This window comes from Triticum urartu, chromosome 7 (genome assembly GCF_003073215.2).
Source record: "Triticum urartu cultivar G1812 chromosome 7, Tu2.1, whole genome shotgun sequence".
In the NCBI taxonomy this organism is placed as follows: Eukaryota; Viridiplantae; Streptophyta; class Magnoliopsida; order Poales; family Poaceae; genus Triticum; species Triticum urartu.
In genome coordinates, this window is record NC_053028.1 from 137,238,697 (window position 1) to 137,258,819 (window position 20,123).

General features: G+C 49.4%; 3 protein-coding genes, 1 long non-coding RNA gene and 1 pseudogene across 4 annotated transcripts; 2 read left to right on the plus strand and 3 right to left on the minus strand.

Annotated features, from left to right (window-relative positions):
• The first annotated feature begins 1,064 nt into the window (after positions 1 to 1,064).
• Positions 1,065 to 2,279, plus strand: LOC125519873. Its single transcript, XR_007288353.1, has 3 exons — positions 1,065 to 1,552; positions 1,863 to 1,930; positions 2,005 to 2,279. It is a non-coding gene; the product is annotated as an uncharacterized LOC125519873 (long non-coding RNA).
• A 67-nt stretch (positions 2,280 to 2,346) lies between these two features.
• On the plus strand, positions 2,347 to 4,707 carry LOC125518556 (annotated as a pseudogene).
• A 136-nt stretch (positions 4,708 to 4,843) lies between these two features.
• Positions 4,844 to 6,276, minus strand: LOC125518557. The gene is made up of 2 exons (XM_048683374.1): positions 6,144 to 6,276; positions 4,844 to 5,815 (listed from the first exon to the last, which is right to left on the minus strand). Exons 1-2 carry the CDS (start codon positions 6,274 to 6,276, stop codon positions 5,238 to 5,240), a joined length of 711 nt encoding a protein of 236 aa, XP_048539331.1. The 3' UTR covers positions 4,844 to 5,237.
• LOC125519872 (histone H1, gonadal-like) lies at positions 5,966 to 6,930 on the minus strand. Its single transcript, XM_048684647.1, has one exon. It carries the CDS (start codon positions 6,928 to 6,930, stop codon positions 6,490 to 6,492), a length of 441 nt encoding a protein of 146 aa, XP_048540604.1. The 3' UTR covers positions 5,966 to 6,489.
• Positions 6,931 to 8,845: 1,915 nt separating this feature from the next.
• On the minus strand, positions 8,846 to 19,701 carry LOC125518558. Its single transcript, XM_048683375.1, has 4 exons — positions 19,320 to 19,701; positions 18,962 to 19,064; positions 9,679 to 9,811; positions 8,846 to 9,424 (listed from the first exon to the last, which is right to left on the minus strand). Exons 1-4 carry the CDS (start codon positions 19,699 to 19,701, stop codon positions 8,846 to 8,848), a joined length of 1,197 nt encoding a protein of 398 aa, XP_048539332.1.
• Between the last annotated feature and the right edge of the window lie 422 nt (positions 19,702 to 20,123).

Here is a 20,123-nt window from a genome sequence, read left to right on the forward strand (position 1 = left end):
AATCTGATTAGAGACTGAAAAACTTCAAAGGAAGCAAAACAGAATTGAGCTAAGGAATAGAGAAGGTAGTATTATCATTGTCGATACAAATAGGAGCTAGCGAGGCCAATGATACTATACACTTATGGACGGACTGCCATGGAAATCATCTACGCACCGAGGTGGAGCCAGCTGATTGGCACTCAATTTTTCGCTTTGCATGAATTACGGCTCACATCGCGGTCTCTTTCTGCTACATCAGTGCGTAGCCATGTTTTCTATAACAGTTGCCCGTAAGTGTATCATTTTTATAGAAAAATGTAAGTGGTTTCAAATGGTGTCTCCTAAGAGAATTCTAACATATAAGGAGGCTAGAGGACCCGCCCTCTCGATTGCTCGCTCGATTTCGCTCAGTTTTGGTTGTTCGATAGGTTTTGGTCAGGTCAACGCAACTGCATCAACCGTTTGATTTTTGCTATATCTGTTTTGACCCAGGTTCTTTCGTGGCTCTGTATGACTGGTGGGCTCAACGAGATCTTTCATTGGCTGGGTTCGATTTTCTCGCGTGAACGAATCCTGAAGCGTCATGTGTCTCACGCGTTGACCGCGTCGTGCGCACGTCATCCGTCGTGGGTGGCCGGCGCATACCCACCCAGATTTGTGCACCCTTGTTTGTGTTCCCCGATGACAAGTGGGCCGGTGTTGCTCCTGGCCTCGCTCGTCGGCTGCGATGGCTGTGCGTCTGTTGCTTCTGGTCCCGCTCGTCGGCTGCGGTGGTTGTGCGTCTATGGGATGAATCCGGCTTGCCTGCTACCTCTTCATGCTCCCATCCATGCTCCCACTCCATCCTACTGCTGTCTTTTTTTTTCTTTTTAATCTAATCATCTCCCTCTGATTTTAAAAGGTGGGATCGAGTCTTATTTTATTCCAATCAAATCATGCTACGTATGTGGGAGCACGGATGAACGCACGCGGGAGCAGGCAAGTCTGGTTCTATGGATGAGGTGGTCGCGTGTGGCCGTGTGGCGTCGCGGTGGTTGGTTGCGTAGACTGCGCAGGGTGGGCTGGCGCATGTGCACGTGGGCCCCTGGGCTGACCGATGCATAGTGCGTGTGTCGTGGGTGCCTCATCTCCTCTCGCGAGCGCGGCTTCAGTTTCCCTTTCTATCTCTTCAATATCCAATGTCGTGCTGCTACCGCCGTCGGCGCCGCCGTCAACGCCTCCGCCTCCGCCTCGTCCTCTCGGTTTCTGATGCTGCCGCTCCGACGAAGGTCGCCGCGCCGCTGGTGCTTAGATTCATGGAGGGGAACAGCAGCCACGCCACACGGCATGCCTCGCCGTGCCGCATGGTGGCCGAGAGGCGGCCGCCCCATGCTCTGCCTGCGCCGTCTCATCGTCTTCATCGACAGGAGGCATCTCTGCCGGCCTTATCCCATCACCATCGCCTCCCTTCCCTACGAGAGCGACGGATCCAATAGCTTGAGCTCGGATCGCTTCCAGGTGCTTGCGGCCGCCGCCCAGCTTGCGCTCACTTGCTGACCTTGAACTCTAGCCGCAGCAGATCGTCCATGAGGTATCTTGCTCTCTTATCGTTCTCAATTTACATCTTGTTTATCACATGTACCCAGGCCAAAGCTAATGCACATTATTTGCCTGATGAAATGGCCAAATAAATGTAACAGTTTCACGTTCTCAATCAGCACATAATAAACTTATAAAAAATTATTTCAATAAAGTTTGTTTTGTACGGAAAATTGATAAGCTCTGTTTACTTGTTTCATTGAGCAATCTGTTCATCGGTGAATTTTTGAATCAGAATTTTAGTGCAGCTTCTGTTCAATATAGTATGTGCATGCATGATAGTCCTGACCGTTCCTTTGCAGTCCAGCTTCTACTCGATCCTGGCGTCCAGGGGTGTGGTTACGATTGCTTCTTCTAGACACATTACCAGGTATATATGATCCTGTTTTTCATTTCCCCCTTTGCTTTCTTTGTTAAGTTTTGTAATAAAAAAAGCTCATGTAGGAATCTGGCTTGAATATGCAGTCTCTCACAATGGAAGAGATCATGTTATGCAGTCTCGCATAATGGAAAAGAGAAGATGATTTTATGTCAATTGGACTCTACATGGATGGAAATGAAAACACCAGAGTGAACTCTTTTTCCTTGCTTAAGACATTAATTCATACAGCATCTCATCGTGTTATTCTGATTTTATACCCTTATGCTCTTGACAATAGTTTCTTAGCTTTCCAAAACTCAGAAGTAATTTACCTTCCCCTCATATTTTAATTGATTTTGTGCAGACTAATATAATACCAAGGCTCAAACCAGAGTTGGACGACCTCTTATCTCTAAACAATAGAAATGCAGAGCAGTCCATGGAAGCTTCCCTACGCTATTACCGCACCGCTTGATATACTGAACTTGATTCCTCGGTGCATATAAAATGATACGACTGTATTTACATTGGAGTAGGCAAGGTAAAACTAGGCTCCATCTCTGCTAATCTGTTTTGCCAATTGGATTTGCACCCTCTGGAGAGAATGTTTATTTACTCATTTTTGTTTTACCTGGCATATGTGAAATGATACAATTTGTATTTACATTGCCACCATCTTGCTAATATATGTTTGCTGCAGTAATGGTTTCTAGAAGATAGACAAGATCAAGGACTCCAACAGGCACACTGGCGGCTCGAAGAACTCACTGGGAAGATGAGCGAGTGCAAGCGGTAAGTCTTGTTGAACGCTGTCGTTGTTGTTCCTACTTGAGCCTGCAATTTCATATCTTCTGCATGTGGCATGATGAATTTTATCAATTTCTTTACTTGGAGAATGTATCACCGCCGAGTTCTTTTTTACGTAGATATATGCCATGGCTTCTTGCAGCTTAATCAAAGAATTTGATTGTGTACTCAAAGATGAAGAGAAAAGGAATACTTCTGAGGCCAACAAACAACTAAATGTCAGGAAGCAATTTATGGTTGGCAGTTTCCTTCATTGACGTCTTTGTTGTGTCATGTTCCACAATGTATAATTTCTATCTTTGTGTGTTATGATAGCTCATCAAGATTTTGAAATACCTAAATTTGTCCTGAAATTATTTGCTTAGCAAAGCTTTCTTTTAGTATCAATGTATTTTGCATAGCATTTCAATGTACACAATCCTTTTTACTTAAATATGAGCAAGGACAGAGCCAAAACTACAATTCAACCTCTATTTACTTGGCATATGTGAAATGATACAATGTTTATTTACTCATTTCTCTTTTACTTGGCACATGTGCCCTTCACTGATAAATCTCAATTTCTTAAATTTCATTTTTCGTACTATTGTAACTCTCTTGGTGCTAATAGATGTGCTATTCGGTCGCCATGATGTTGCAGGTACCAAAGTAGCCTTGCAATAAGAGGATTGAACTATTCGATGCTGGTAATGACCAGGTAGATAACATTGAAATGGCATCATGTAAAATTAAGTACTCCCTCGGATTCATATTAGTTGTCGTCGGTTTAGTACAACTTTAGTACAAAGTTGTACCATACCAGCAACAATTAATATGGATTGGAGGGAGTATCATAATTTTGTGTTACTATTTATTAATCTTCCCCTGAAAGGTTAACATTCTCATCCAACTACCTCATTAGTTTTTGCAGAAATGTCAAATCAACAACTCATTCATTCTGGAATGAAACAAATGGACCAAACAGACCAAGCTATTGAGCATTCGAAAACGGCGCACTGCAAACTTGGATATGTGCAGCTCCCTCCTGGTTTTAGTTTGAGCATGCTTCTCTCCATGGGCCTCTCTATTTAGGATTTGTGTGGATCTTGATTCATAGCAGCACAAACTTGGATATGCTTCTTTTCTCCATGGGATCTTTCAAAAATGAAAAAACAAACCCAGGAGCAAGACTTGGGCAGCAGTTTAAATAATGGTTCCCTGCACATCAGTTTATTTCCTTGCATTGGTTCTTTATGTTATAAGTCACACTTTCCTATTTTGTCAAAGAAAGAGTGGACTCATTCATGGACTTCTACCGTATATATTAACACTGGTATGCTGATCAACCCAGTGATCCTCTGATCCTAAATCATTTTCCGAGAAACACTATGCTTTTCTCTATATCAAGGTAGTACTGTGTCAAAGTGATGCTTCTTTGTGCTACATTCATCTATTTATTTGGAAGTTCGAACTAATTTTGTGTTCATTTTTACTTATTGCATGATTCATCTGTGTAAAACCAAGAAGATGCCTCTTAAATTTTGTGTATTTCTGAAATATGTTCTTTTTATCATCATCAGATACAAAAAAATTCCATTTCATGCCTATTCCTAATTTATTATTTTCTCTAGCTGCAAAATTTTATTAGGACTATGATTCTCACTTTTTGCGTATGGATGGATATGCAGATTGAAATTCAAGTTGCTCCAGGATTCCTTGCTAATGAACAGACAGGCGCATAAAGTGACAAATACCCAATCTGATTGATAAGCTGGCTGTCCATGTACACACAATATTCAATTTTTTAGTCTATGTGCGGAAGTGAAAGCATCTGTGAGTGCATGTAGATATATTTTGTCAACCTTTTTTTGGTTACCAAACTCCGGTGTGTAAGGTATGAGAGGACCATGTAAAATTTCTTTTAAAAACGATTTTCGTTATGCGCACCTCTGCCCAGATTGGGTATGGTGGTTCTAAAAAGTGATGCTCTAATGTTCGTCTATGTTGTGGAGTTGGTTCTTTTGAAGTTGAAGTAGCATGTGTTTGTACGGTAATCTTCTCAGTTTTTAAGCTTCAGCTACAAACATATATGCCATCCACTTTCAGATTTCAGTGTAGGCTTATAGGGGGTGGATCATTGGGCTGTGTTCAGAATTAGGGCTTGAGAGAAAGAAAATAATTAAATACCAGGTTGTATAGAGTTGCTATCATTTTGAATAATAATGATGCTCTTAATGACCCTTATTGCTTATATTGTTTGTGCCCCTCTGAAGAAAAACTAGGACTAAATTAAAAGATGGGCCTAAATGCCACACAACTGATGATTAAAATATAAAAAACTATCGCTTCCATGTTACCCAAATAACACAACAAATTGTGCATGCTAAGTATAAAGAGGGTCACAATTCATGCCATTTGTGCTTACTCAAACCTGAAGCTAATAACAAATGCAAATATTTTCATCGCGGGCATGGCTTTAGCGTGCCTCTGCGCCATTTGGCGCAACGGGTCCACTAGTTATAAGAACAAGTCACTCATCACAGAAACATGACCAAGCAACGGCAACTTCCATACTACAGAAGCCAAGACTAAGATTGCTTAGGCTAATGCCAGCCCTCTCAGGCTTAAAAGTTGCCTCGCTACTCTCAACAACTTGTCTCCCATTAATCGAAATTGCCATGAGATGAACCTTCAGAAACTTCTCAAGTCCAACAGAAACCACGCGACGCGAGAGCTTGGTCACACCATTGGCATCGACAGGCAACCCGTCATGTTCGGAATCAAGTAATTTGACGGGGACATCATCAGTAGAGGTGCCAGCAGTGAATACACTTTGGAAACCAATTGGCCATGACCCACCAATGAGTTTTATACAGATTGTGGCCTCCACAGAGAAACTAACGTGGCTGAATTCAAGTTTCAGCGTGCTGAGCCTGCTAGGGTAAACACCAGTTAGGCAATACCCACTTCTGTAAGTCACAGCAAGATCACTCAGATCTTTATCCTCAGCTTTTGTAGTGCCCTTGACTTTGAGGGAAACCTCAATGTATGAAGGGTCTATTGACACCGCAATAGCTCGACTGGGGCGGTCAATGCAAGATATGGATCCTGCATGATCGAAACAAGTATGTAGGTCAATAATTATGTTTTACTTAATCAGTAATAAGACTGCATCAAGTGGATATAATGCAACAACCAATCTATTATAATATATTCCATGCACTCTCTTCTTGTCAAGTTATAGTGCATATTTTCCAAAGTCAAAATTTTGTAAACTTTAATTAATGAGGCAAGGAGAGAGTGTACAAGAGCAAAATGCATGCAACTTGGGAAAACAAACAAATGGGTAGAAATATACAAACCTCTTCAGTGATGGTCTGGCAGCTATTTCTCGGACGGTGAAAAATAATGTTGCGCTTATTATCCAGGATATCACGTGCAGTAATGATACCAAATACTTGCAGTGGCCAGTGTAAGCACTCCTTGATTGATGTGATCTTGACTGACTTGAACTGTAGAGTATCCATGGGATCGGGCGTGTCACGGGAAGCAGGGAACGTATAACGCATGGCCGGGATAGATGCTGCATTGTTCCATTAATATCAAGTTAGTGAAAGAATGAAACAAAATACTTAATAGTCATGGTAATTACTCCCTCTGTTCCATAATATAAGATATTTTTACAAGCTAAACTAGCTTGCAAAAACGTCTTACATTGTGGGACGGAGGGAATAGGTCTTTATAACCCATTTACGTCATCATATTAAACTTGCTTTAAGAAACTAAAATAACCGCGGAACACAAATAATTAAATTGGGATGATTACTGGTTTGATGGAAGGTGACGCCGCGGCCGCGGCAGGCGTAGAATTTGTTCCAGAAACGGCGGAACTTGGAGGCGAACAGCTCCTCCTCGCACTGCGCCCACTCCGTCTCCTTGTCCTCCAGCCGCCTCGCCTCCTCCGCGGCTTCCTTCGCCTTGGCGGCTTCTTCGGCCATGAGTCTGGCTGTCTTGGCGGCTTCTTCTGCCTCCTTGGCTTTCGCGGTGTCCGTCGTGGCAGCTTTTTTGGCCTCTCTGGCCTTCCTCTTGGCAATCTTGGCGGCCCGTACAGCATCCGCGGCAGCTGCCCTCTCGGCCGCGTAGGCGTTGGCCCTGGCTGTCTTGGCTGCTTCCACGGCTTTCGCCTTGGCAGCTTTCGCCTTGCTTCTCTTAGCCGTAGCCATCGTCGCACGCAGCAGCTAATTCTTCAGCCTTTTGAACAGAATGTAATTCTGACCGCAGGGGACGCAAGGTAACGGAGCCTGTCGGACAGGAGACGCAAATGGTGATTCGCTGGCCGGGCCGCCGTCGGGGGACGGCGAAAACAATACTCGTACAGTCGTACTAGTGTGATTTCTGGCTTCGGTGGACTTCTTCTGACGCCGTGCACGCGTGTATTTATAACAGATGCGGAGCCGCTTGTGGGGTTTCAGTTTAAATCCGACTCGGGAGCCGGCCGAGCGCGTTAGGAAGTCGGAGTCCGACGGGCTGTCCAACGCTTTAGCAAACATCAATCAAACGGGGAAGGGAAGATGTGGAAGATCTGCTGCAGAGGCTCGATCTGCAATGATTTCGTGAGGGAAACAGAGGTGGAAACACCACATCTTCAGGTATGCTAGAAGTGCGCCGCCCTCTGCCTTCCTCTCATGCTCGCGCCCGAGCGGGAAGGCTCCGTCCATGAGCTCCGCTGCTCTTGCGTCGGCCCGAGCGACCTCGCTCCCCTGCCGTCTCCGGTACCGCGCCGGCGAGCGCCACCGCCGGAGCTGCTCTGTCCGCCGCCTGCACGCTGTCTCCGCCTCGGTGCACCTTGCCTCTGCCGTTTCCTGCTCGCGTTCGCCTGATCCCAGCGCGCCGAAGACTCGCCAAGTTCCGCCGCCGCGCCCTTGTTCCTCTGCCGTGGCCCGCGTCATCCCCGGCGAGCAAGCCGCCAGCAGCGCCACAGCCGTCCCCGTCCACGCGCTCGAGTCCTCGAGCGAGGACCTCACTGCGTCCCTGGCCTCCTCCGAGCGCCGCCCTTGCCGTTCTCCACCGCGGTCGAGCCGCCCATCGACCAGCTTCCTCGAGCTCCTCCTGCTCGTGGCCGCCTCCTCCAACGGCGCCTCGACCTCGCCACCTCGTCGTTGCTCCGGCCAACTCCGGCAAGCCGCCGGCGAACTGGCCACCCAGGACGCCCCTACCTCCATCTTCGTTGCCGCCGGCTGTATCGAGCAGCAGCGAGCGCGCCGCTCGACCGGATCCTGCTAGCGTTGACCGATTATTTTTTCTGTACTCAATAAACAACCAAAAATTCAAAAAAAAAATCGATGTCGCTTTGGATTTAGTTTTCAGTTGGTCGGCTTTTATGCCCACCCCTGAGATGAGGAAGCGCTAGAAGCAGAAGCGTTGGGGCGCCGGAGAAGAAGAAAGCCGGTTTCGATACTTAGTACTGCTTTGAGATCCATTTTGCTACGCGTTAGCCGTGGGAGAGGGTGTACCGATCAGGAGCATATATAACCTAGTCGTATAGGATTTTTTTTCTGGCGACCGTGGTTGCCGATGGGAGGAGGTGAGCCACATTTCATAGGAGCATACGGTGGCAAAGCGGCGGTTAATTGAGCCATACACGAGATTGGAGGAGACCTTTCGGGGAAAAGGGAGAAAATAGAGAGATAAGGGTGGCGTAGCGTCGAGAGCATGCTTCTCCCCCTTTAGCTACAGGCACACGGGAATTGTACCTACCCCTGTACCCAGAATTACACGTGTCTACAACTGATTAATCTGATTAGAGACTAAAAAACTTCAAAAGAAGCAAAACAAAATTGAGCTAAGAAATAAGAAGGTAGTATTATTACTGTCAGTACAAATAGGAGCTAGCGAGGCCGACGATGCTATACACTTATGGATGGACTGACACGGAAATCATCTACGCACCGAGGTGGAGCCAGCTGATTAGCGCTCAATTTTTCACTTTCCGTGAATTATGGCTCACATCGCTGTCTCTTTCTGCCACATCAGTGCGTAACCGTGCTTTCCGTAACAGTTGCCCATAAATGTATCATTTTTTATAGTAAAATGTAAGTGGTTTCAAATGGTGTCTCCTGAGAGAATTACAAGAACAAGTCATTCATCACAGAAACATGACAAAGCAACGGCAACTTCCATACTACAGAAGCCAAGACTAAGGTTGATTAGGCTAATGCCAGCCCTCTCAGGTTTAAAAGTTGCCTCGCTACTCTCAATAACTTGTTTCTCATTAATCGAAATTGCCATGAGCTGAACCTTCAAAAACTTCTCAAGTCCAACAGAAACCACACGACGTGAGAGCTTGGTCACACCATTGGCATCGACAGGCAACCCGTCATGTTCGGAATCAAGTAATTTGACGAGGACATCATCAGTAGAGGTGCCAACAGTGAATACACTTTGGAAACCAATTGGCCATGACCCACCAGTGAGTTTTATACAGATTGTGGCCTCCACAAAGAAACTAACGTGGCTGAATTCAAGTTTCAGCGTGCTGAGCCTGCTAGGGTAAACACCAGTTAGGCAATACCCACTTCTGTAAGTCACAATAAGATCACTCAGATCTTTATCCTCAGCTTTTGTAGTGCCCTTGACTTTGAGGGAAACCTCAATGTAGGAAAGGTCTATTGACACCGCAATAGCTCGACTAGGGCCGGTCAATGCAAGATATGGATCCTGCATGATCGAAACAAGTATGTAGGTCAATAATTATGTTTTACTTAATCAGTAATAAGACTGCATCAAGTGGATATAATGCAACAACCAATCTATTATAATATATTCCATGCACTCTCTTCTTGTCAAGTTATAGTGCATATTTTCCAAAGTCAAAATTTTGTAAACTTTAATTAATGAGGCAAGGAGAGAGTGTACAAGAGCAAAATGCATGCAACTTGGGAAAACAAACAAATGGGTAGAAATATGCAAACCTCTTCAGTGATGGTCTGGCAGCTATTTCTCGGACGGTGAAAAATAATGTTGCGCTTGTTATCCAGGATATCACGTGCAGTAACGATACCAAATACTTGCAGTGGCCAGTTGTCGGTGTCAAAACCGGCGGATCTCGGGTAGGGGGTCCCGAACTGTGCGTCTAGGCCGGATGGTAACAGGAGGCAGGGAACACTTTGTTTTACCCAGGTTCGGGCCCTCTCGATGGAGGTAATACCCTACTCCTGCTTGATTAATATTGATGATATGGGTAGTACAAGAGTAGATCTACCACGAGATCAAGGAGGCTAAACCCTAGAAGCTAGCCTATGGTATGATTGTTGTGTATGGAGTTGATTCTGTCCTACGGACTACAACCCTCCGGTTTATATAGACACCGGATAGGGTTAGGATTACACAAAGTCGGTTACAATGGTAGGAGATCTTGAATATCCGCATCGCCAAGCTTGCCTTCCACGCCAAGGAAAGTCCCATCCGGACACGGGACGAAGTCTTCAATCTTGTATCTTCATAGTCCAGGAGTCCGGCCGAAGGTATAGTCCGGCTACCCGAACACCCCCTAATCCAGGACTCCCTCAGTAGCCCCTGAACCAGGCTTCAATGACGACGAGTCCGGCGCGCAAATTGTTTTCGGCATTGCAAGGCGGGTTCCTCCTCCAAGTCCTTCATAGAAGATTGTAATCACCAAGAATAGTGTCCGGCTCTGCAAAATAAGTTTCCACATATTGCCATAGAGAGAATAATATTAACACAAATCAAATCTGCCGACGTATTCTGTAGTGCGCCGTCACACTACAGCCAAGTCCTTTACTCGAATTGTTTTTACTTTTCCACCTCAGCATGTTTTGCGAGGCGGTTCCCTTGGCACGTCTTGTCAAAGCAGAGATCGTGTACCCTTTTTACGGGATTCTCATCAATACGGACATGGGTAACCCAACCGCGCCACTTATCACGGCGCTTGGGAGGCAAGCGAGTTTTACTAGGCAGGCGGGGAAGCACAACCGCATCCGCCCATATAAAGGGACAAGGATCCACCCTTTTTACCTACGCCTTCTTCCTCCCTTGCCTACCCATCTCTCGCGCACCCGAGCTCCAGCGCCCAAGCCCGCACTTCCCACCTCAACTTTCTCCAGCAATGTCCGGAGCGGGAGGCAAGTGGATGGTCTCCTCCGTCACGAAGGGCAAAGTCAAGAAGCTAAGGAAGGCCGAGTATCTGTCCAAGGACATCGCGCACCGGCTTCCCGAAGAGGGGCAGCTCATCCCCACCCCAAGGCCCCATGAGAGGGTAGTATTTCTCCTTCACTTCCTCCGCGGACTGGGTTTTCCACTCCACCCATTTGTCCGGGGGCTCATGTTCTACTACGGCCTGGATTTCCACGATCTGGCTCCGAACTTCATCCTCAACATCTCGGCGTTTATCGTCGTGTGCGAGGCTTTTCTTCGCGTCCGCCCCCATTTCGGCCTCTGGCTCAAGACCTTCAACATCAAGCCCAAGGTGGTGCGCGGCAGCCAGGCGGAGTGCGGAGGCGCCATGGCGGGCAAGATGGCCAACGCCCTATGGTTCGAGGGCTCTTTCGTGGAGACCCTAAAGGGATGGCAATCCGGGTGGTTTTATATCACTGAGCCGCGCGATTCGGAATGGACCGCGGCCCCCGAGTTCCGATCCGGACCCCCCACGCGGCTTGTGTCCTGGAAAGAGACGGGCCTGTCGTGGGGTGACGAAAAAGAGGTGACTGGATTGCAAACATGCATCCAGTCCCTGGTGAACAAGCCAGTCCGGCTTGTTAATATAATCCGGCTTGTTAATATAATCCAGGTTATGCTCGTCCACCGGATCCTCCCGTGCCAACAACGGGATTTTAATTTGTGGGAGTTCGACCCGGCGCAGCATCAAACCCTCAGCAGGCTCTTCGACACAACGTACGAAGACGCCTGGAAGATGCTATTCAAGGGCGCCGAGGCTCCCGCATCCACTTCCGAGGACCGCGGATACAGCTCGCAGCGTCACGCTAGCAAGGTATGCCATCTACACCTTTTACAGGATGTTAAGCTTCTTTCATAGTTTGACTCTATGCGGGATCCAAACTCCCTTACCTTTGATAGGCTTGGCGGGCGATAGCCGAACTGATTAAATGTCCGGCTCCGCTACCCGAAGACCCAGCCCCAGCTCTACTAGTGAAGCTGCTAGCTCCGGCGCCTTATGTGGTGCCGGAGAAGAAGGCCAAGAAGAAGAAGGCCCCGGGGACTCGAAAGAGTACCCGTAATGTGGTGCTGTCGGACTCGTCATCCGAGGAGTCCGAGATGCCCTCTTCCCGTGAAAACGAGGAGGAGGAAGAAGAAACCTCTCCCCCTCCAGCGGGGGGAGGAAAGAAAAGGAAGGCCGCCCCAGGGGGGGGGGGGGCGAAGGGTCCAAGAAGAGGAAAACCCCTCCACCGGACTACGCCCCCGACGCCGACGAGGACGAAGAGGAGTGGCCGGACAGGGCCAGGCGTCCGGCGAAATCGTAAGTGTTCATATACCAGAGTAACTCATGATATTCCTTTTCTTGCACAGCTTTCCCTAATGTCGAATATAATCATGCAGCCCGCCCCGGGCCGAACTCAACGAGTCGTCGAGTGGCTCCCTGGATTCATCGGACGTGAACTCCGTTCCGCCCGCTGTCTCCCCCCGCACTGTGGGTGACACCGAAGTGGCGTCACAATGAGCTCCGGGGCAGGAGGAGGTGGTCCTGGAGGAGCCACAAGGCGACCTCCCGGACTCCAGGAGTAAAGGGGACAAGACCCCCCCAGGGCTCCAAGTCCGGCTTTAAGCCGGACACCGTGCCGGAATCTTCAACAATTCTGGACCGCGGCAGGTGAACTCCTTCCAAGAGGAGCAAGCCTTCTGAGCCGGCAGCCTCCGTCCAACCGGAGGCGCCGGACAATCTGCTGGAGGTGCTTGAAGGCGCCTCCATCGACGAGGAGCACCGTACTATTATGAGTACGGTGATCCAGAAGGTTCAGTCCGCCAAGAGCGGGCTGAGTGAAGCTTGCGCTAGCCTCCTAACAGGCTTCGAGGTAAGTAAAAATATGTAAAAATATTACCGCATAGACAGTAGCCCCTGATGCTCTGTTTGGCGTTCAGAAAGAAAAGACGAATAGAGGATCTATTAAATTTCGCAGGAGTCTAACAACAAAGAGTCAATATGCGTATGCAGGCTTCGCTGCTAGCCACCGCCGCACTGACTGCGGAGGTGGATGCCCTGAAACAAGGACTCGAGCGGTCCGAGCAAGAGCTCGGCCTTGCCAAGCGGCAGCTCGAGGAGAAAGAAGGTAAGAAATACCTTACATAAAAAGGTGCCTATAGAGAGGCGTGATTGCGAAAAAATAACAGGATTGTACTGCTTATTGTAGGGGCCACGACTGAGGTGGTGACCCTCAAGCAGGCGCTGTCCGAGGCCGAAAGGAAAACGACCGCGGAGCACACCGAGCGAGAGAAACTTGGGGCTCAGGTCGGCGAGGTGCAGCAAGAGCTTCAGGCTCTCATGAAAAAACATGAGAGTTTGGAGCTTGAGTCAAAGACCCAAGCGTCCGATCTCGCGGCGGCCCTTGAGACTGCCAAGTCTGCCAAGGCCGAAGCCCAAAAGGCCCTCCGAGAGTTGGAGGATATGAACAACATAGCAGCGGGTAAGGCATTCTTTATGCAAAGCAGAAATTATAGAAGTAAACTACTTGTTACTTACCCGAATCCGGAGTTCTCCAGGGGCATTCGCAGATCTTCCCCGCAGCGTATCTGATGCCGCCGCATTCTACCGAGCTGAAGAGGGTAACTCGACGGAGAAGGTGTTCTGGTCTCAGTATGCTGAGGCCGGACACCCTGTGCCCTTGAGCGACCAGCTGAAACAGCTGGTCGAACTCCACAAGGTGGCCGAACAGGCCATGAAGGGCTTCCTAGTTCGGCTGTGGCCCGGAGAGGCCCTGCCTGGGAGCTACTTTGAGCTGGTGCGGCGGCTGGTGGAGGCCTGTCCAAGGCTCGAGGTCATCAAGCGCTCCGTCTGCATCGAAGGTGCCCGTAGGGCCCTTGCCCGTGCAAAGGTGCACTGGGGTAAGCTAGACGGTGAAAAGCTTGTGAGGGACGGGCCGCCGTCGGGGAAGGAACATCGCAAGCCTGAGAACTACTATAAGGATGTTCTTGCGGGTGCCCGCCTTGTGGCGGATGAATGCAGCAAGGATGTAATTTTTGAATGAACTCGCTCGTGTTTATCCTGTGTGCTGAAAACTTGTTCATATGCACTAAGCAATGCTTATTGAATTTAAAATATTATTTTCTGTGCGGCTGTTTATCAAAAATTGAGAGATGGCCAGTCGTCGGCTTCTGCCCCCGTGCCACTAGTGCTGGGGTGTTCGGTGATAAACCTGGGCGCTCTTTTTCCCATGGTTGGGTCCTTCGAGGTAGGCGCTCAGCACGACGAACCAGGCAATCGGACTATAATGCTTGAACACTCTCACTTAGCCATAGAACTTTATAATTTTAAATTTCGGCGAAGCCCCTAGTTCGGAAGACCGAGTTCGGGGCGCTATCCACGCCTTGGCCAGGGTTATCCAGCTCCTCGCTCGAAGCGGCATAAGCCTTTAGGGACTCGAAAAACCTCTCAAACAGCGATCGATCTCTCGCCTCATCATGACAGTCAGTTTTAGCTTTCTCCACTGAGGTGCTTAACCCAGCTCAACCGGGGCACAATCGCAGTGGTTCTCCTTGTGCTACCTTAGCCGATATAGCGGAACGTAAGGCACCAAAACATAGGAGCCGGGCAAACCCAACTATTGACCCAAATCATGATTCGGAGCCGATGCATATAGTGCTATAAGTTCGGGGTGCCGCACTTGTGAAAGTGTACGGACTTCTCACACCATATTAAAGGGTACTGAAGCCCCTGGCGTACTTGTCGTACCATAGTGTACGGGTGCAACATGTCATTAATGAACATGTATAAAAGAGAGTAATGCAAAAAATAGACAAAAATCTAAGCATTGTTTATAGAGAGGCTATTTATCAAAGCCGAACGATACAAATAGTGCGGTAAGCAAAAGATATTGGACTATTCAGTATGTCCTGACTAGGGGCAGGCCGCGGAATTGTATTTAAAGCAGGTATACTGCTCGTAACAGAGACCACCTGGGAGTTCCATAATGCGGCATGGCTTGTCTGCCTCCCTGGATCTTGCATCGTTTGTGCGGCAGTCGAATTGCCGAGCAGGTCGTCCGAAGTATGGAGTCCTGAAAGTAAGAAAAAATTAAAAAAAGAATCCGTCAGCCCCTAGTACGTTTTAAGCCGTATTTTGGGCGTGCCCTTATTGTGCCCCTTCCCCTGTGCCCATGGTATTTCAAGGGCGTAGTTATGTATGCGAGGTACTGGTTTCGCTATGTCGCGAAAGCTGGGGTTGGGGCTGCATTGCTACGCTTGCTCAGAGTGTGCCAGGCAGTCCTGCTGTCGGTTACTCCGGGCGCGCTTGGCAGTGTCTGGCTTTTTAATGGCCGGACTTGGAGAATTGCCTGAGAAGGCTACTTTGTACCTCCGCTGTGAGAGCCGCCGTGTGCTCCTCCGTACGGAGGGAGCGTTCGGTGTTTCCGTTGACCGTAATTACTCCTCGAGGGCCTGGCATCTTGAGTTTGAGATATGCGTAGTGCGGCACCACATTAAACTTTGCGAATGCAGTTCGTCCGAGCAGGGCGTGATAGCCACTATGAAACGGGACTATATCGAAGATTAACTCTTCGCTTCGGAAATTGTCCGGGGATCCGAAGACCACGTCAGGTGTTACTGAGCCTGTACAGTTGGCTTCTACACCTGGTATGATGCCTTTAAAGGTCGTTCTTGTGGGCTTAATCCTTGAGGGATCTATGCCCATTTTCCGCACTGTATCCTGGTAAAGCAGGTTCAGGCTACTGCCGCCGTCCATGAGGACTCTTGTGAGATGAAATCCGTCGATGATTGGGTCGAGAACCAATGCGGCGAAGCCGCCATGGCGGGTGCTAGTGGGATGGTCCCTTCGATCAAAAGTGATCGGGCAGGAGGACCATGGGTTGAACTTTGGGGCGACTGGCTCTATCGCGTATACGTCCCGTAGCGCACGCTTCTGCTCCCGCTTGGGAATGTGGGTTGCGTATATCATGTTCACCGTCCGCACTTGCGGGGGAAAGACCTTCTGTCCATTGTTGTTCGGCGGCTTGGGCTCCTCGTCGTTGCTGTGCAGCCCCTTGTCTCTGTTTTCGGCCCTTAACTTGCCTGCCTGCTTGAACACCCAACAATCCCTGTTAGTGTGATTGGCTGGCCTTTCGGGGGTGCCATGTATCTGGCACAAGCGATCGAGTATTCGGTCCAAACTGGACGGGCCCTGAGTATTCTTTTTGAATGGCTTTTTCCGCTGACCGGATTTATATCCTTTGAATCTGGCATTGACTGCCGTGTCTTCATTGCTGTTGCTGTTAACGCGGCGTTTTTGCTTATTCCGACGTGTCCTGCCACTTTTGTCCTTGGTATCCGAATTACCAGGGTTCTTTGATAAGTTGTTACTTCGAGCTAGCCAGCTGTCTTCTCCCGCGCAAAAGCGGGTCATGAGTGTCGTGAGGGCTGCCATGGATTTCGGATTTTCCTGTCCCAGGTGCCGGGCAAGCCACTCGTCGTGGATGTTATGCTTGAAGGCTGCTAGGGCCTCTGCGTCTGGACAGTCGACTATCTGGTTTTTCTTTGTTAGGAACAGTGTCCAGAATTGTCTGGCCGATTCTTCTGGCTGCTGAATTATGTGGCTTAAGTCATCGGCATCCGGCGGTCGCACGTAAGTGCCCTGGAAGTTGTCGAGGAATGCGGCTTCCAGGTCCTCCCAAGAACCGATTGAGTCTGTTGGCAAGCTGTTAAGCCAATGCCGGGCCGGTCCTTTAAGTTTGAGCGGGAGGTATTTTATGGCGTGTAGATCATCGCCGCGTGCCATGTGGATATGAAGGAGATAATCCTCGATCCATACCGCCGGGTCTGTTGTGCCATCGTATGACTCGATGTTTACGGGTTTGAAACCCTCTGGGATTTTATGACCCATTACTTCATTCGTGAAGCATAGCGGGTGTGCGGCGCCTCTGTACTGGGCTATATCACGACGCAGCTCAGAAGAGCTATGTCTGTTGTGTTCGGCCCGGCCGGATTTGTTGTATCCGGAGTGAAGATCATTGTCACATGCCGTAGGGCGCCTGCGTGATCCGTAGATCGATCTTGTTTGTCTTGCCTTACCTTCCAGTATGTCTCGCAGGTCGGGCGCATTTTCCCGTGCCTTAGTTGAGCGGCGTCGGGGGATGGCTTGGGTGGAGGGCCGAGAGGCCTCTCTGTCGTGGCCGCGAGGTGGCCGGTCTGCCATGTCATGCGCTGGTGATGTAGGTGCTTCCTCCTCTGATCGGGGTAGCGGCCTGCGCTTCGGGTAACTCTTGGAGGGGCATTCGAGTTCATACTCTTCGGCCACAAGGACTTCAGTCCATCTGTCAGCTAGCAAATCTTGGGCAGCTCTAAGCTGTTGCTGCTTTTTCTTGAGGCTACTTGCCATGGCTAAAAGCCTGCGTTTAAAATGCTCTTGTTCGGCGGGGTCTGATGGTATGACGAATTCGTCGTCATCGAGGCTTGCCTCGTCTTCGGAGGGAGGCGTATAGTTATCATCCTCGACCTCTCGGTCTGCCGCTCTCTCATGAGGGCTGGCTTCTCCATCTTCCTGTGCCGAATCTTGCTGAGGTGGGTGTTCTTCGGCGCTATCCGGGGTAGTATTATCTCCCGTGCCGGAATCACCGTTTTTTGCTTTGGCGGGATTTAGAGCGGCGCCGCTGACGCCGGCACTTTGCCTGTTTCTTGGGGGCGTCATCCCCCACTATTCCATCGCCATCTCCATCTTTTGGAGTATCCACCATGTATATTTCATATGACGAGGTGGCCTTCCAGCGCCCTACAGGTGCTGGTTCCTGTCTGTCTCCTATATCGTCGTCCATGCCGTCGATGTCTTCGGAGCCGAAGTCAAGCATGTCGGTTAAATCGTCGACAGTGGCTACAAAGTGGGTGGTGGATGGGCTTTGAATTTCCTCACCGTCCGTATCCCACCCTCGCTGACCGTAGTCCGGCCAGGGCTCTCCTGATAAAGAGAGAGACTTAAGAGAATTCAGGATGTTGCCAAAAGGCAAGTGCTGAAAGATGTCTGCGGCGGTGAACTCCATTACCGGCGCCCAATCGGATTCGATTGGCAGGGGCGCGGGGGGCTCGTAGTTCGGAGAGGAATCCGGCTCCTTGGAGTCACGGGCCATGCGGAGTGCGGGGCTGGAGTTCGGCTCGATCGCCTCTGAGATCGCAGCCCCTGAGGCAGCGTCCAACCGCTGATCCTCGATCGGCGCAGTAGGCTCCGAATCAATGGTCGAAACCGATGCGTGTGCGGCCTCCAAGGCGCTGTTCGGCGGCAGAGCTATATCGTGCCCATCGAGACAGTGCGGCGCGCTTGGCTGTGGCTCGAATCTGTCGAAGATCAAGTCCCCGCGGATATCAGCCGTGTAGTTTAGGCTTCCAAACCTGACCTGATGGCCAGGGGCGTAGCTTTCGATCTGCTCCAGGTGGCCGAGCGAATTGGCCCGCAGAGCGAAGCCGCCGAAGACGAAGATCTGTCCGGGGAGAAAAGTCTCACCCTGGACCGTATCATTGTTGATGATCAAAGGAGCCATCGGGCCTAAAGGCGACGACACAGAGGAACTCTCAATGAAAGCACCAATGTCGGTGTCAAAACCGGCGGATCTCGGGTAGGGGGTCCCGAACTGTGCGTCTAGGCCGGATGGTAACAGGAGGCAGGGAACACTTTGTTTTACCCAGGTTCGGGCCCTCTCGATGGAGGTAATACCCTACTCCTGCTTGATTAATATTGATGATATGGGTAGTACAAGAGTAGATCTACCACGAGATCAAGGAGGCTAAACCCTAGAAGCTAACCTATGGTATGATTGTTGTGTATGGAGTTGATTCTGTCCTACGGACTACAACCCTCCGGTTTATATAGACACCGAATAGGGTTAGGGTTACACAAAGTCGGTTACAATGGTAGGAGATCTTGAATATCCGCATCGCCAAGCTTGCCTTCCACGCCAAGGAAAGTCCCATTCGGACACGGGACGAAGTCTTCAATCTTGTATCTTCATAGTCCAGGAGTCCGGCCGAAGGTATAGTCCGGCTACCCGAACACCCCCTAATCTAGGACTCCCTCACTAGTGTAAGCACTCTTTGATTGATGTGATCTTGACTGACTTGAACTGTAGAGTATCCATGGGATCGGGCGTGTCACGGGAAGCAGGGAACGTATAACGCATGGCCGGGATAGATGCTGCATTGTTCCATTAATATCAAGTTAGTGAAAGAATGAAACAAAATACTTAATAGTCATGGTAATTACTCCCTCTGTCCCATAATATAAGATGTTTTTGCAAGCTAAAATAGCTTGCAAAAACGTCTTACATTGTGGGACGGAGGGAATAGGTCATAGTGACATTTTTTACAACCCACTTACGTCATCATATTAAACTTGCTTTAAGAAACTAAAATAACTGCAGAACACAAATAATTAAATTGGGATGATTACTGGTTTGATGGAAGGTGATGCCGCGGCCGCGGCAGGCGTAGAATTTGTTCCAGAAACGGCGGAACTTGGAGGCGAACAGCTCCTCCTCACACTGCGCCCACTCTGTCTCCTTGTCCTCCAGCCGCCTCGCCTCCTCCGCGGCTTCCTTCGCCTTGGTGGCTTCTTCGGCCATGAGTCTGGCTGTCTTGGCGGCTTCTTCTGCCTCCTTGTCTTTCGCGGTGTCCGTCATGGCAGCTTTTTTGGCCTCTCTGGCCTTCCTCTTGGCAATCTTGGTGGCCCGTACAACATCCGCGGCAGCTGCCCTATCGGCCGCGTAGGCGTTGGCCCTGGCTGTCTTGGCTGCTTCCGCAGCTTTCGCCTTGCTTCTCTTAGCCGTAGCCATCATCGCACGCAACAGCTAATTCTTCAGCCTTTTGAACATAATGTAATTCTGACCGTAGGGGACGCAAGGTAACGGAGCCTGTCAGACAGGAGACGTAAATGGTGATTCGCAGGCCGGGCTGCCGTCGGGGGACGGCGAAAACAATACTCGTACAATCATACTAGCGTGATTTCTGGCTTCGGTGGACTTATTCTGACGCCGTGCACACGTGTATTTATAACAGATGCGGAGCCTCTTGTGGGGTTTCAATTTAAATCCGACTCGGGAGCCGGCCGAGCGCGTTAGGAAGTCGGAGTCTGACGGGCTGTCCAACGCTTTAGCAAACATCAATCAAACGGGGAAGGGAAGATGTGGAAGATCTGCTGCAGAGGCTCGATCTGCAACAAGATGGAGATGATTTCATGCGAGAAACAGAGGTGGAA

What these genes read in the sequence shown, in the direction of transcription:
- LOC125518557 (XM_048683374.1), bottom strand. Translation starts at nt 6,276, where the DNA reads ATGCGTTATACGTTCCCTGCTTCCCGTGACACGCCCGATCCCATGGAT. An exon ending in ATTTGGTATCATTACTGCAC is followed by an intron (nt 5,816 to 6,143) that starts GTGATATCCTGG and finishes TCGATCATGCAG; the next exon opens with GATCCATATCTTGCATTGAC.
- LOC125519872 (XM_048684647.1), bottom strand. Translation starts at nt 6,930, where the DNA reads ATGGCTACGGCTAAGAGAAGCAAGGCGAAAGCTGCCAAGGCGAAAGCC.
- LOC125518558 (XM_048683375.1), bottom strand. Translation starts at nt 19,701, where the DNA reads ATGGCTACGGCTAAGAGAAGCAAGGCGAAAGCTGCGGAAGCAGCCAAG. An exon ending in AAGATCACATCAATCAAAGA is followed by an intron (nt 9,812 to 18,961) that starts GTGCTTACACTA and finishes CCCCTACCCGAG; the next exon opens with ATCCGCCGGTTTTGACACCG. An exon ending in GCCAGACCATCACTGAAGAG is followed by an intron (nt 9,425 to 9,678) that starts GTTTGCATATTT and finishes TCGATCATGCAG; the next exon opens with GATCCATATCTTGCATTGAC.